The 14,578-nt window shown below is 44.7% G+C and overlaps 1 protein-coding gene across 1 annotated transcript; it reads left to right on the top strand.

The window, feature by feature from the left end:
* Positions 1-1,074: 1,074 nt before the first annotated feature.
* LOC123103838 (protein disulfide-isomerase LQY1, chloroplastic) lies at positions 1,075-6,334 on the top strand. Its single transcript, XM_044525519.1, has 3 exons — positions 1,075-1,420; positions 5,615-5,764; positions 5,960-6,334. Exons 1-3 carry the CDS (start codon positions 1,202-1,204, stop codon positions 6,035-6,037), a joined length of 447 nt encoding a protein of 148 aa, XP_044381454.1. The 5' UTR covers positions 1,075-1,201; the 3' UTR covers positions 6,038-6,334.
* Positions 6,335-14,578: the final 8,244 nt, after the last annotated feature.

Below are 14,578 nucleotides of genomic sequence, written 5' to 3'. Positions count from 1 at the left end.
AGAAAAATCTTCACAGATCTAATGAAAGATCACGATGTTCAAACCATTTTTTAAGTTCACAAATTTATAAAAAGTTTGTGAATTAAAAAGTTCGCGAGTTCAAAAAAAGTTCGCAAATCCGACAAAAGTTCATGAATTCGAAAAAAGTCCATGTAAAATTTGATAAAAGTTCATGATATTCAAAAATGGTTTTTTAATTTTAATTTGAAAAAAGTTCACAAATTTGAAGTTCATGAATTTAAAAGAAGTTCAGAAAAATTGAAAAAAACCATGAATCTAAAAAGTGTTCATGAATTTGAGAAAACAGGTTCACGAATTTAAAAAAAATCATGAATTTGAATTATTTTTATGAAATTGGAAAATTTCAAGAATTTGGAGAAAGTTTGTGAATTTTTAATGTTCATGAATTAAAAAATTTATGAATCAAGAAATAGAAATAAAAAAGGAAAAACTGAAATAAAAAACAAAAAAGATAAAGGAAAAGGAAAAGAAAAAATAGAATAAAACGAAAAACCAATTGGAAGCTTGTGAGCTTCCCAAAACCTACGGAAAAACCAGAACGGTTCAGCTTTATGGGCCTGTCCAATTGATTCTAGCGTGGGATTTGGGGTGAGAGCTGTGTACCAGATTGCTAGTAAGGGGCGCATAAGGCGCCGAATAGGTTTTGAAATGCACGGTTACTTTTACGCCTTCGGCTATATGCATTAGGATAAATTTTTGTGATCAAATTTGATATTCGAATTCTGGGGTAAAGTTGTATCTTCTTCGAAGAAAAGAGAAAATTCTTTGAGTTAGGTTGTGTTCGGCAATCCACCGCTCTGTCACCAGAGAGCGAAGCGCGTGGAGCAGCTTGTTTGCCGCTCTTCATATTTGTACTGTATGCCGCTCCGCTCCGCGACGGAGTTACGGAGCGGAGGGATTGCGAAGGGAGCCTTAGATGGCAAATTTGAAAATGTTTGCAGCTTCTTATTTTCTTCCAGGCTAATTATCGCAGAAAAGAAAAACTCAGCATCGCAACTACCACCCGGCAGCCAGAAGCGACCCGCGATTGGCCCGACGGTCGTCTGTCCCACCTGTCAGCGGCCGAGCAGCGCACCTTCACACCGGTGACAACGCGCGTGGCTTGCAGGAAGACCACGGCCGCAGCAGCCTCTGCTCTCTCGCGTCTCAGCCCCTCTCCGACGATTCGAAGCCACTTCCGATGCCGGCGACCGCCTGCGGCGCCTGCGCGGCTGCCTTTCCCTCCTCCGCCCACGGTCATGGCCCTCCGCCGCCTTCCGGGAGCATACGGAAGCTCGTCTCGCCCACCCCCAGGCGGCTAGGGCACCGGCTGGCCGCTCCCATGGCCTCCACCGTCGACTCGCCCGGCAGCTCCTCCGACTTCGCCAAGCGCATGGACCGCGCCTGGCTCATCTCCAAGGTGCGCGCCTGAATCTCTGCTCCAATTTTCTCTCCGCGTTGATGCTTGCTTATCGATGCCTTAACTGAAATAGGCAAATTGTGGCGAATTTCTCGCGCGAATCTGCTCAATTAAACACTCCTTTTTGAAAACTTTGTTGGTTGTCTGATAAATTCAGTGGCGCAAGATTCCAGGATTCATATAGTTTGTTGACGGTGTTGAATGGCGAACTCTGTATTTGGAATCATTGGTTCAGTTGTGCTTGCTGCACCTCTGCAACTACTTATTAAATACCGCAGTAATAAGTGCAATACTAGGACTTATTTCTAACAAAGTTTTGACAAGTGCCTGTGTACTTGTATATGTTGAGTAAATAGGCAATTTTTTGACTAATTTAATCCATAGATAAATCGCTAGCATGGCATTGACAGAATTAACGGCATACTGATTCTAATCTAGACAAGCACGTATTATGCAAACATTAGACACATCTACACATAATGCTAGTACTGCTAATACGAAAGTAAATAGGAGCGGGATAAACGTGTTATACCCTCCAGTAGACCAGGCAGAAGCCGCGGCGGCGGTGGCAGCAGCGGCGTCGTCAGCTACCTTCTTGTCGGCCTCGAGCTTCTCGGCGGCGAGACGGTCGGCTTCGGTCTGAGACATGGTGTTGACGAAGACGACGCGGACGTAGAGGAAGTAGCGGATCAGAGGCGAGCAGTCGCGTGGTCGCTTTCCAAGAACCTATTCGCCCCTCTCCCGTATAGGATTCGGAGAGGCGGGGTTTCGGAGACCTGCTCTCCCGTCGACCGTGTACGCGGCGGACGGGGTGGAGTCACCGGCGCCAGGGGCAGCAAAGGAATGACGGTGGGCGTAGTGCGTGGAGCAGATGTGATCTATTCGTGGCAGCTAGGGTTAGGAGACACCTCACACTTATATAGGCGCAGCCACGTGGAGAGACTTGGGCTCGACCCACGCCCGAGTCCGTGACAGCCCACGATCCGACGTCTCAAATCGTGTCCCAGCTATCAGAAAACTCTCCGTTACTGACTGGCAAAAATAAGCGCATAGGTGTGAGCTTGGCTCGGCTCATTCCCGCAACCTGCGGCGCGTCGTACGAGGCGTGGCGAGGCGGGTGGCGGGGGAGGAGTGTGCGAGGGCCTCTTCTCTTCTCAAGCTCCAATAGCATGTGGAAGAGAAACCCTTATAAGGAGGTCCAACTCCTCTCCATCTTCTAAGGTGGGACCAAACTTCCTAGTAAACCTAGTGCCACTAAACCCACATGGGCCCTTAGAGATTTTCAAAAATTGTTAGTTGGGCCCTAGGCTATATTTGGAATTACACAAAAAAGATTTTTCATCGGAAAGAGGTCTACGAAGACCTTTGGGAAAACGTCGACGTTTGCTGGCTTATTTGGCAAAGAAAAATAGAGTATGTTATAAGAAATTAATCAGTCGGTTGAATATTCGGGAGCTGTAATTTATGCCTAGGGCCCATCTAACAATTTCTGAAAATCTCTAAGGGCCCATGTGGGTTTAGTGGCACTAGGTCTAGTGGGAAGTTTGGTCCCACCCCGGAAGATGGAGAGGAGTTGGACCTCCTTATAAGGATTTCTCTTCCACATGCTATTGGAGCTTGAGAAGAGAAGAGGCCCTCACGCACTCCTCCTCCGCCGCCCGCCTCGCCACGCCACGCCTCGTTACGACGCGCCGCAGGTTGCGGGAATGAGCCGAGCCGAGCTCACACCTATGCGTTTATTTTTGCCAGTCAGTAACGGATAGTTTTCTGACAGCCGGGCCACGATCTGAGACGTCAGATCGTGGGCTGTCACGGACTCGGACGTGGGTCGAGCCCATGTCTCTCCATGCGGTTGCGCCTATATAAGTGTGAGGTGTCTCCTAACCCTAGCCGCCACGAACAGATGACATCTGCTCCACGCGCTACGCCCACCGCCGTTCCTTTGCTGCTGCTGCCGCCGGTGACTCCATCCCGTCCGCCACGTACACGGTCGACGGGAGAGCAGATCTCCGAAACCCCGCCTCTCCAGATCCTGTACGGGAGAGAGGCGAATAGGTTTTTGGGAACCGACCACGCGACCGTTCGCCTCGGATCCGCTACTTCCTCTACATCCGCGTCATCTTCGTCAACACCATGTCTCAGACCGAAGCCGGCTGTCTCGCCGCCGAGAAGCTCAAGGCCGACAAGAAGGCAGCTGACGACGCCGCTGCTGCCACCGCTGCCGCGGCTTCTGCCTAGCCTACTGGAGGGTATAACACGTTTATCCCGCTCCTGTTTATTTTCGTATTAGCAGTACTAGCATTATGTGTAGATGTGTCTACTGTTTGCATAGTACGTGCTTGTCTAGATCAGAATCAGTATGTCGTTAATTCTGTCAATGCCATGCTAGTGATTTATCTATGGATTAAATTAGTCGAAAAATTGCCTATTTACTCAACAGTATACACTTCGTGGGAAAGTTCTCAGATGTTGATCTGCTTCAAACACGTTAGTTTGGGAACTTGGGATCCCTTGCTAGTTTTGTTTGTTGATGAGGTGAATCAAGTGCTTGCAGACACTGTTGCCCCTAAAGCTGTCAGTATTTTGGAGTGCATGCATCAGACATAGTGGTGATTCTGTTAGAATGAGCTGTTCCAGACAATCACCAAATGTGTATGTACTTTATGTGAGCTTTGAACAGCTTGATTCTGCATTGCTAGTTACAACTAGTTACCCATGTCGTAAAGAGGTACTAATTGATCAGTCGTGTAGTTCTGCATAGGGCGGTAGTGTAGCAGTAGGCTTATTGCGGTTGTTCCACTTTGAATCATGTATTCTACCAGGAATCCTTCTGAAATAAAAGGCGGATGTTCCAGGAATACAACTATAGAGGAGTGCTTATATCCTTTCTCACTGTTCTGTGAACTAATTCTTTTTTTGGATTTTAAATTTTCTTTTGAACGGTTCGAGTCCTGCAAACAGCCGCTTGCAGAAATGCAGGGAAAGGCTGCGTACAAAAGACCCAAAGCGGTCGGACCCTTCTCTGGACCCTGCGCAAGCTGGAGCTACATGCACCGGGCTGTCCTAACGGTTCTGTGCACTAATTCTAAAGCACCTGTCATTCATTAATGCTAAGGATAGATTAATAACTTAAACAGAAGGCTTGGGAATTTCTCGCGCGAACGTACCGAATTAAATACTCCTTTTGGAAAACTTGGTTAGGTTTTCCCATACATTCGTTTGGCGCAAGAGTTCGGGATTCATATATTTTATTGATGGTGTTGGCTGGTGAATTCTGTATTTGGAATCATTGGTTCAATTAAGCTTGCTGCACCTCTGCAACTAATAAATACCGCAGTAATAAGTTCAATAGGACTTATTTCTAAGAAAGTTTTGACAAGTGCATGTTTACTTGTACACACTTTCTGGGAAAGTTCAGATATTGATCTGCTTCAAACATGTTAGTTTGGGAACTTGGGATCCATTGTTAGGTTTGTTTATTAGGGTGAATGAAGCGTTTGCAGACACTGTTGGCCCTAGCTCTCAGAACTGTGGAGTGCATGTATCAGACATAGTAGTGATTCTAGAAAACTGAACTGTTTCACACAATCACCAAATGTGTATATAGTATGTACTTTGTGTGAGCTACTGAGCTTTGAACAGCTTGATTATGTATGAGTAGTTGCAACTAGTTATCCATGTAGTAACTAAAGAGGTACTAACTGCTAACTCACATAGTTTTGCAGAGGGCACTAGTGTAGTGGTAGGCTTATTGGCGCTGGTCCATCTTGAATCATGTATTCTAACAGGAATCCTTCTCAAAGTAAATGCTTGCAGATTCTGTTAATATAATAGACAACGATCTAGTTTGACATGATGGACCAGGAAACGGGAGTGCCACAGTTTGTTCACATCTTGTCTAAAACTGGAGCTAGGGAACAATGTATGATGTAGGTTCTTTTGAACGGGTATATGATGTAGGTTGTACATTGTTTTAATATGCTTTAGAAGAAATATATGGTTGTTTACTTGCATTTGTCTTGCATAAAAGGCAACCAGGATAAGTGTTATGGTTTCTTCTTTCTTGTAGTTCCATCTTGTGATTCTGGTAATAGGAAAACAAAGTCAAACTGCAGCACGGTTACACAATTTTTCATTCTTCTTACAACATTACCCTTTGCTGTAATCTTACATTCATGTTGTGGTGATATGCAGCAACCAAGTCCGACTTCTTGTTCATCTTGTCAATCCACTGGCGATGTGGAGTGCAGGTGGTGTGCAGGCACGGGCTTCTTTATCCTTGGCAACAATATGTTGTGTGAAGTACCCTCGAAAAATACAAGATGTGTGATTTGCTCTGGAAAGGTAGTGTAACTACAAGTCTATAACTTGTTCTATGTCGTACATGATCAAATCCTGCATTTGCGTTTGATGTCATGACTATTTCATGTGAAAAAAACAGTAACATGTTTTATATTGATACAAAATTTTACCTGACTAGATGGTAGTAGTATGTCTTTATATTATTGTAGCACACATTACATATTCATTTGATTCCAGGGCTTTTCACGTTGCGCTGATTGCAAGGGAACCGGGTTTCGCGCCAAGTGGCTTGAAGAGCCCCCTGTTGACAAATGAACATCAGAAGTCAACCATAAACTTTACTATTTTACAGTACCTCTGTCCAAATTCCTCTGTTTGTAAACGATGGCACAGTAATCATTTTGTGATTGCGTCGGTTCCATCGATGGGGGTGAAATGGTGTCAGTTTTTCAATATATCTTTTGTGTAAGAATGTGAATAATGTTTCTAGCTCCTGTCCCATCATATCCCTCTAACCAAATGCCACCCTGTTCTCCGAAGCAGAGCTTGATCTGTTGCTGCAGAGGGTGTTTCGGAATTTTCGCATCAATGATTTCAACTTGTTTTAGTTCATTTTCCCCTTCCCCTTATAAATTGCCAATCTGGGAAATAAATCGTGGATGACAAATGACATTATCAATTGGGCCTTTTTCTGTTTAGGGGTTTTCCAATGGTGCAGCAACATTTATCTATTTTCGTTGTGATGTTTGCATACAACCTCTGTACCAAAATGTAAGACGTTTCTTGGTTTTGCATAGGGCACAAAAAACTTCTTATATTTTGTTACGTAAGAGTTGGAAGTAATTCATGCTCCGCTTTCTCTCTCTGCGTAGTTTAGCGATCTAGGTGTACAGAGGGAGCTGGGGGACAACGGAAGCAGAGGATCAAAGGCTTGCCGGACCGTCTTCCTCCTGGTGCTAGCCTTGTAAGGATGCAAGTGGCAGCTGGCAAGGCACAAGGCCAGACTCCCAACAACAACAAAGCTTGCTACTCGCTATCCTTTAGGGCCTCTTTGATGCACAGGATTTCAGAAAGGCATTAATAAGAAAAATATAGGATTGCAAAGTCATACCCACCTGAATCCTAGAAGATTGAATTGGCACCACAGGAAAAACGAAAACAAAATCTTTCCAAGAGGTCAGGGTCAATGGAAATTTCCATATGAAATCTAGTGTAATATTCGTTAGGAAAGAAATGATACAAACCAATGAATCAAACAACCTATACAGGAAAAAAAATCCTGAGGATTCAAATCCTCAAAAAATCCTATGATCAAAGAGGCCCTTAAAGAGGCTTGTCGGACGCGCTATCTTGGATTGTTTCAGTGCCCTTTCACCACCAGGTTCATACACGATGCAAAGTGGCTGCAGAATTCATTTCTGTTTTTTGTTTATGTTTTTAGCAATCTATTTTGTTCTGTATGTGTTCCTTGTTCCTTGCAGCTTTGTTACCCGCAACTATAGTTTTTAAGTGTTACATTATTATAACTTACAGGCTTTATTTAACTGTTTGTGTATGTTGCATACGGATGAGGATTAATTGTAGGATGACAAATTTGTTGTGGTTGTCTTGAAGGGATTGGCAGCCAGCTTCGTCAAATCTTCTCTCTTGTCATTATTCTTTTGTGTCTGTTATGGAAGTTCTCGTCGGGAGTTCATCTATTTCGTTCTTGATACCCATGCACGCTCATGTTCTGTGTCATAATATCGGCTCTGGAAGTTGTGCATATGAAGGGACTGTATCAGAGTTCAGCACTACTAGGAAATGCCAAAATACCGTTAGGTTGATCTTCTAGATCCGCGGTATTTCCTAGGAAAGTTAAAAGGAAAACCTGTGATTACTCGTGGATTTACTGCCTTGACTAGTAAATCAAGTCCTCCTATAGCTGTTTGCTGGCAGAATTATTAGTTGGCATTGGCAGTGCCTCTTAAACCTGTGCATTAGAGCCAAGTATGCAAATCACAATGTTTCTATCATCCCTATGCTTGTTGTTTTCCCTTTTGAAGGGAATGAAGCTGTCCAAAAGATCTAAACGGATAACATTCTGAAATATAGACCACCAAGTTTGCGTATTGTCGTTTTGCTATGGAGAAGCCATTTTCTTGTCCTCGGCCGTTTTGGCCTTTACCGTTCTCGTGCGCCGAGTAATTTATTTTTACCTCATATTGCGGCTCTGTGAGGCCATCAAACTCATGTGTAGAAAACCTATGGTAAGCAATAGTAGAGGCGAAAATTTCATGTATAAAAAACCAAGGTGGTTTATTGATGTATCCCTCCTTTTATCTTTTCTGTTGGGCTCACTTGGCTATGCAGGAGCGACGGTTTCAGCAGTTAAGACAAAAGGTGCCAAGGTTTGGACTTTTGAACCATACAACGCAGATCCTCCAAATGGAAGTAACCAAAGCTACTGTTTTTTAGTCCTTGCAATTGATAGAACTTACGGTGCAAAACAAAAGGACAAATTGATTGGAGTTGTATGAATTGATGTGGACTTGTATGGCATATTTGGCCTCTAGCTATTTGGTGTTTATACAGCATGCATGCAAAGGAATGATTTAGCATATTCCATTCAAAAAAAGAATATTGTTGGCTGTAATTTAACATCCGATCCGTGAAATGGCCTTGAAAACGTATTTCCTTATGCCCTGAGAAGACCAATTTCCGTTATATGACTTACCTTGATAACTCTGCAAAATTCTTGCTTGCTTCCAACTGTGCTGCAGTTGGAATCACCATGACTTGTGCATCTAATGATTGATTAGAACTTGCAAAAGGAAGCATGGAGATGGAGAAAGGAGCCTAACGGTAATACTGCCACATAGTGATTTGGGAAGATGAAGAAAAGGAGAAGGAAAAATACTCCATGCTGATGGAACGTGGAGTTTTTGCACCCGAGCTCATTCTTCCAGAAAAAGCTGGTTATGTTTTCACGGCTCCTCCTTCCTCTACAAGTTGAGGTAAATGATCAAGCATCCCTACTCGCTCAAGCGAAAAAAAGACTTTTAATTTACCATTGTTTTTGTTTTTGAGGCTGCAATAGAGACATGGGTGAAAAGGATGCCCACTATGGGAGATTTTCCACCCAACCAGTACACATCGGAATGCTCAACCAATACGTGGGATCCAATTGCTTGTCATTTAGGAACCTTGAGATGTTGTCGGAATTCGTGTTAGCATACTGCAAATAGCGATGCAGGATTGGATCTGTGTCTGGCGTTCATCTGCTCTGTCCAGATCAGCAATGACAAACACCACTAGTCCACGGGCCATGGCACGTCATCTATTTCTGTTTAGATGATGGCACGTCCTGTAGTATGATATGATGATAGTCCAATAGACGCAGGAGGGGCGCCTAAAAATGGACAAAAAAAAGTTCTGTTGTGGAGCAATTTAATTGTCAACAATTCTCGAAGGCGCGTACGGCAGATGATCGAACAAAATCCGCCAAGTCGATAAATATCAGGTACCGCATTTTGTCCTAAACTAGAAGTCGTATCAACATGGAGAAAATGAAGCAGTTGTTCTCGTTGAGTTCATGGTCTTAAAAGCTACTCCCTCCTTTCCACAATATAAGTGCAAAACGTCTTATATTATGAGACAGAGGAAGTAACATGAAACTTTTTTAGAAAACAAGGAGGGAGGGAATACACTGAACTTGGTAGTCAAAATAAATACTCCTTATATTTCTGAACGAATGAATAATTATACAGGAATTTTTTTAAAGGTCTCACTCGCATTATGTTAAAATGATGGAGGCCCATGCCACGGCATTGCCAAAGCACTGCTCGAAATCAAGCTGGGTCAGCTTAACCGTACGTGTGACTTTTCTTCTCCCCGCATTGTTTTCCAGCCCGGCAAAGTCACGGCCACGGCCATGGTCCTGGACGAGCGTTCACGCGGTACAGGTATTTGTCAAATCGAAATTAGGAGGCGGATTTGCGGCCCGTCCAGCAGGTTCCGAAGTTAAGTACGCGGCGACAATATGCTTTGCACAGTTGCGCTACACATGGCGTGATCCTGAGTCCCCGGCGTCATTTTTCGTGATGGATACACACATCGGCATCACTGCACAAGATATCAAGTGGTGGGGGTACTGCGGTTGCGGCGTCATGGCTGGTAAATGCATCGGTTCGAAGGCGGGGGGGTCGATCATGACTACCGACGGTCGGAATTCAGTTGGGGGCTGATCAATTCTGCCATAAATTATGGCCCATATTCTCCCCGGTGGACAACGATCGCTCCATGGCGTCCAATCGACTGTCCAATAAATGGGGCGCCATGCCGGGGGATTTGTTTTCTTTCGCGTGGGAATGTTGTACACTTGATGTCGAATAGTATGCCTAGAAATCATCTGCATGGATTTATTTATTTTTTAAAGAGTGGATTTCACCCTTTATACTCCCTATAAAATGCAGCCGATTTTTTTATTAATAATAAATAATAATGCTGTAACTCCGAAACTAGTAATGATAAGTTAGAATTTCAATAAATACGAAGGACGCCATCAATAGTAGCGTCCAGACCTGGTCGCTGTTGCAAACCACGTCCACATCTGGGCGCTATTCTTAGCATCGTCGAGTGTTTGGTTCAACCTAGCCTATAAAAGTCCTCGCCTTCGTCCGACCTAAGGGCAACTCCGACGCGGCAACCTAAACTGACACAAATTTTGTTCGTTCTTTATTTATTTGGATCGGTCAGCTGGACGTCAATTTCCGTTTTTGTCCGCCGGTCCGAAGATGCGAGCAACACGGACGAACATATTTCACATTTGCGTTGGATTTCGATTTTTTAATAAAACAGCCAGCAGAAGTCCAATTTACATTAATTAAAACTAAAAAATATTAAATGAAAAGATAAAAGAAACAGTTAGCGGTGGGCAATAGATCTAGGCATCGTCATTTTCTTCCTCCTCCTTGGCCAGGTCGACGTAGACTGACGTCTCCATCCACGGGAACGCCTGCTGGATGGCTGGCAGCGTAGCCACTTGCTGCACCACCAGCTGATGCTTCTCCTGCCGCTCGGCCTTCATCGCCCGCTCTGCAGCCTACCACTCGGCCTCCTCGTCTATCGTGCCCATCCACACGGGCGTGCACGATATACGATGGTAACATGCTCGTCCACGACCATAATTGCCCAAGCCGTGGCCATGGCTCCTCCTCCATAGGCTCAGGCGCAAGCGGTGCTAGGGGCGGTGGGGGCATGTTAACCTCCACTCTAGCCGCCGATTCAACCAGTGCGTGTGCAAGGCTAGGCCACTTGGCGAGCTCCTTGCGCTCGGCCTCCTCAATGGACCTCCTTGTGGCCTCCTCGAGGGCCACAATGTAGGCCTCCTAATCCTCCCCCCTTCACCATGACCGACGGTGATGGTGGACCAATGAGCGCGCGTGGTGCACGGGACGCATCGTTGAAGCACGACCGACAATGCTGGTCGTGCTCAGTGGCGAACTACGTGTCCTAGTTCGATAAATCCATCGTGTACGCTGGGTTGCGGCAAAGGTCGTCCGAGAGTAGACACGACGATGGTGGATCTCCATCAGCTGCGTGCGGCCTGAGTCCGACACGGTCGGCACCAGAACCCTATCGAGGTTGAGGCGCCACCCATGCGGCAGGTTCACGTTGGGCTACGACACCGACACACCATGCTTCTAGAAGTGCTGGCAGTGGTGCACTGACACGTAGAGGCAAAAGCACGACAGCCGACTCAAGATTGACTTATCTGTTATCATAAACTAGCCAGTTACCAATTGTACACAAGACCAGACAAAGAAGATTCAACGAGGCCATGGAACAACTCACATGCTCCAACCATAGGTCTAGTGGATGATCCTAATGATGAGCGAATGATCCTAATGACAAGCAGCTAGTGAGATGATGTTGCTCCTGTGATGATTGATGATGTTCGTGCTAGAGCTTGCTTACCACCTAGCAAGGTAAGAAGCGATGGCTGCAGGTGTATTAGAGTATATAGGTCATGAAATCTCTATCTATCAAAGTAAAACGACTCGGTTGAGCCCAATCAGAGCACCAATGAAAGGGCAATGACTGGACGCCATCCGTACTAGCATCTAGACCTGGACGCAGTTAGCAATGGAGTCCATCCTGGACGCTGTTATTCCTGGCGTCCCTTCTATTTTTATAATTTTCACCAGCCCTTTACCTGTTTCGGAATTACAGAATTATCATTTACTATTAATAAAAAATTCGGAAAATGCAGTTTGTGACATTATTTGCCTCGTTCAGCAAAATTGCTCCAAAACACCCCGTTTAAGAAACTACGTTCTATCAAGTGTGTCCCGTAGTCATTCGTAAGTGGCAACTTGAATCAGTCTCCAATTCGGAGGCGCATTCATGTGAGGCGTGTCCGACAGACACATGTCATGTGCCGACGTGGTTCAGCCTGGCCAGGTTGCGCTACACGGCCCAAGTTGCACACCATCTTCCTCGTTTCGTTACATGGTACTCCATGGAACATAGGCGAATGGTAGGGTGTGCGGGGTCATGACGCACGGGTGATTGTCAGAGGAAGAACGTGCACACGGGTATGATAATTCCTTCTCCCCGCCGGCAGGCCTACCTAAATGGGGAAAAACTTGTAAAGAGGTAAAATTGGAACAAAGTTGCTTGAATTGGGCATTCCAGAGATATTTCTCCGAAATAGGAAACTATCACAAATTCAACCTTAGAGGGTTAAAATGGGAATTAGCTCTTTTTGAAAGGAAATGTTCCATATCCAAATTATGCCATGAAAACAACAACTAAAAGAATGGAACAACTCTTACGTGTAATACCCACCAAGCCCTACAACAAGGTTTTCTCTCTCTCTCTCAAAGGCATCTCTCCACCACAACACTAGTTAGTGTCTTGCATGTTTCTCCACCCATCAACGAACATCCTCTAGATGAAAGAGGACACCAAACAAGGCAAACAACCTAGACCATCTACATAGAATCGCCATGTGGCTTGTACTGACCGCAATAGAAGTATGTACTTTACAATGGATCGACTACACCAATAAAAGGAACCTTGGCGAGGAGTGCCAAAACACATTGACATCATGGCCCAATGTTGGCGCTTTAGCAAAGCCACACCAATGAACAAGCCAAACCACCAAGTGCAACAACCAACATGCAGGACTAGAGAGTTTTGGTACTCAACATCGAGAAGATCCATATCAGACCAATGTGAGTCACTTTCTGTCATCGAATAGACAAAACCCATACCTTATTATTCTTGTCGAAAGGCCCATGAGTTTTAAAACATCAAATGCTTATCGATCTTGAACCAAAAGGTCACCTATATTTGGTAGTCTAAATAGGTGGAATTTCACCCTTATAGGTCTTGCATTTGCACCATGGGGAGCATGGACACAACGGGGAAGATGCAAGAGGGACCTTATTCACATGCGGTTGCACCTCTAGCGCTAGGATGCCAATCCTGATCACTCCAACATGAAATCCTGCAAAAGGGGCAAAAAACTATGTCCACCCATGGTTGTAGATCCGAGATTTGACATGCTAGTTGATGGTTGAGTGAGCATGAGAGGAGGAAGGGAATAATCTCGGTCGTGGGGGAGAAAGACTTACAAAGTGTTTCCCTGTAGATAAGGTCGCCGGGGGGAGGGGGGGGGGGGTTGTACGAAAAAGTTTAGGAGGAAGTAAATGTGCCATGTTTAACATCAATTAAACCTTCTGCTCAACACTTAGCAGCCCACTTAACAAGTTATGTTGACTAAAGGAAGCCACCTAGTTTTGAAGGAGGAAATTCTCCACCCTTCGGTGTTAGGCGGCAGTGGCGGAGCTATGTGTGCTCCTGGGGGTGCTGTGGCCCCCCCAGCCTAAGCAAAAAGTGTGAAGGAATTTTTTTAGAGGGTTTAGACGAGTATAAATTTAGTATTTGGCCCCCTCAGGTCTGCCAGTTTTACCATTTGCCCCCCTAGACTTTCTTCCTAGCTCCGCCAGTGTTAGGCGGGTCGGCTTTAGTGATTAGAATGCACCTATGGGCGTGTAACATGTGCACTTGCACAATGGCACAATTTTTTTTACAGGTGTCACTTCATTAAATAATACTCCAATAATAACAATAAGAAAATACAAAGGTGAATTATTTAAACATTGTCGTTTACAAGTTTAAGATGCATTTGTTGAAGATAAAAATTCTGAGAGAAATTTGTAAAATGGACATGCTTGTCAAATATATCCTGGTGTTGTTTTTCCCCCTACAAAGCCGAACTCCATGTTTCTAGTCGGGCCTTAGCTTTTATCGTACGGCTTGTTAGGAATGAGTCCATTTCTAGGTCGTATAAGGCGGTGGGGATGCCATGGCGCTCAACGATTGGATGTGCTAGTGGTGCCGCTGCAACCGTGGGCCAAGAAATATGATGGCGGGCTTCGCTACATTAAGGCAGTAGTGTTGCGTGAGGGACAATAAGACACCAATGCGAAGCCAAAGTTCGATACCAGTGAAGAAGGGATGCGGTTATGGTTTATACGAGAGTTGTCCTCCTGAAAAATCACTTACGAGCAATGTAATCTCCGTCGACATGGCTTTCACAGTAATTTTCTTACGCGTTTAATACAACAAAAATAGTGTAACACAATTCATTGACCACATTTAGAATATATTTCTTAAATGAAAGCGCCAACGGTGCATTTAGTAAATCAATACTCCCACCGTGCTCGAAATGAGGAGTAATAATGACAAAGTTTTTAAGAAAAGATGCCTATATTTGCCCGGACGAAAACATTCAGAAAACTTTGAAATCCAAAATTCAGATCATAGCATATAGTACGTGAGTATAAAACTAGGTGCGTCGAGATT

The sequence above is a fragment of the Triticum aestivum genome, chromosome 5A (genome assembly GCF_018294505.1).
Source record: "Triticum aestivum cultivar Chinese Spring chromosome 5A, IWGSC CS RefSeq v2.1, whole genome shotgun sequence".
NCBI classification, from domain to species: Eukaryota; Viridiplantae; Streptophyta; class Magnoliopsida; order Poales; family Poaceae; genus Triticum; species Triticum aestivum.
Note: the sequence above shows the minus strand (reverse complement) of the source record. Positions and strands in the feature narration are given on the sequence as shown.

Coding starts and splice junctions, on each gene's coding strand:
- LOC123103838 (XM_044525519.1), top strand. CDS start 1,202: ATGCCGGCGACCGCCTGCGGCGCCTGCGCGGCTGCCTTTCCCTCCTCC. Junction 1,421..5,614: donor GCGCCTGGCTCATCTCCAAG/GTGCGCGCCTGA, acceptor GGTGATATGCAG/CAACCAAGTCCGACTTCTTG. Junction 5,765..5,959: donor GTGTGATTTGCTCTGGAAAG/GTAGTGTAACTA, acceptor ATTTGATTCCAG/GGCTTTTCACGTTGCGCTGA.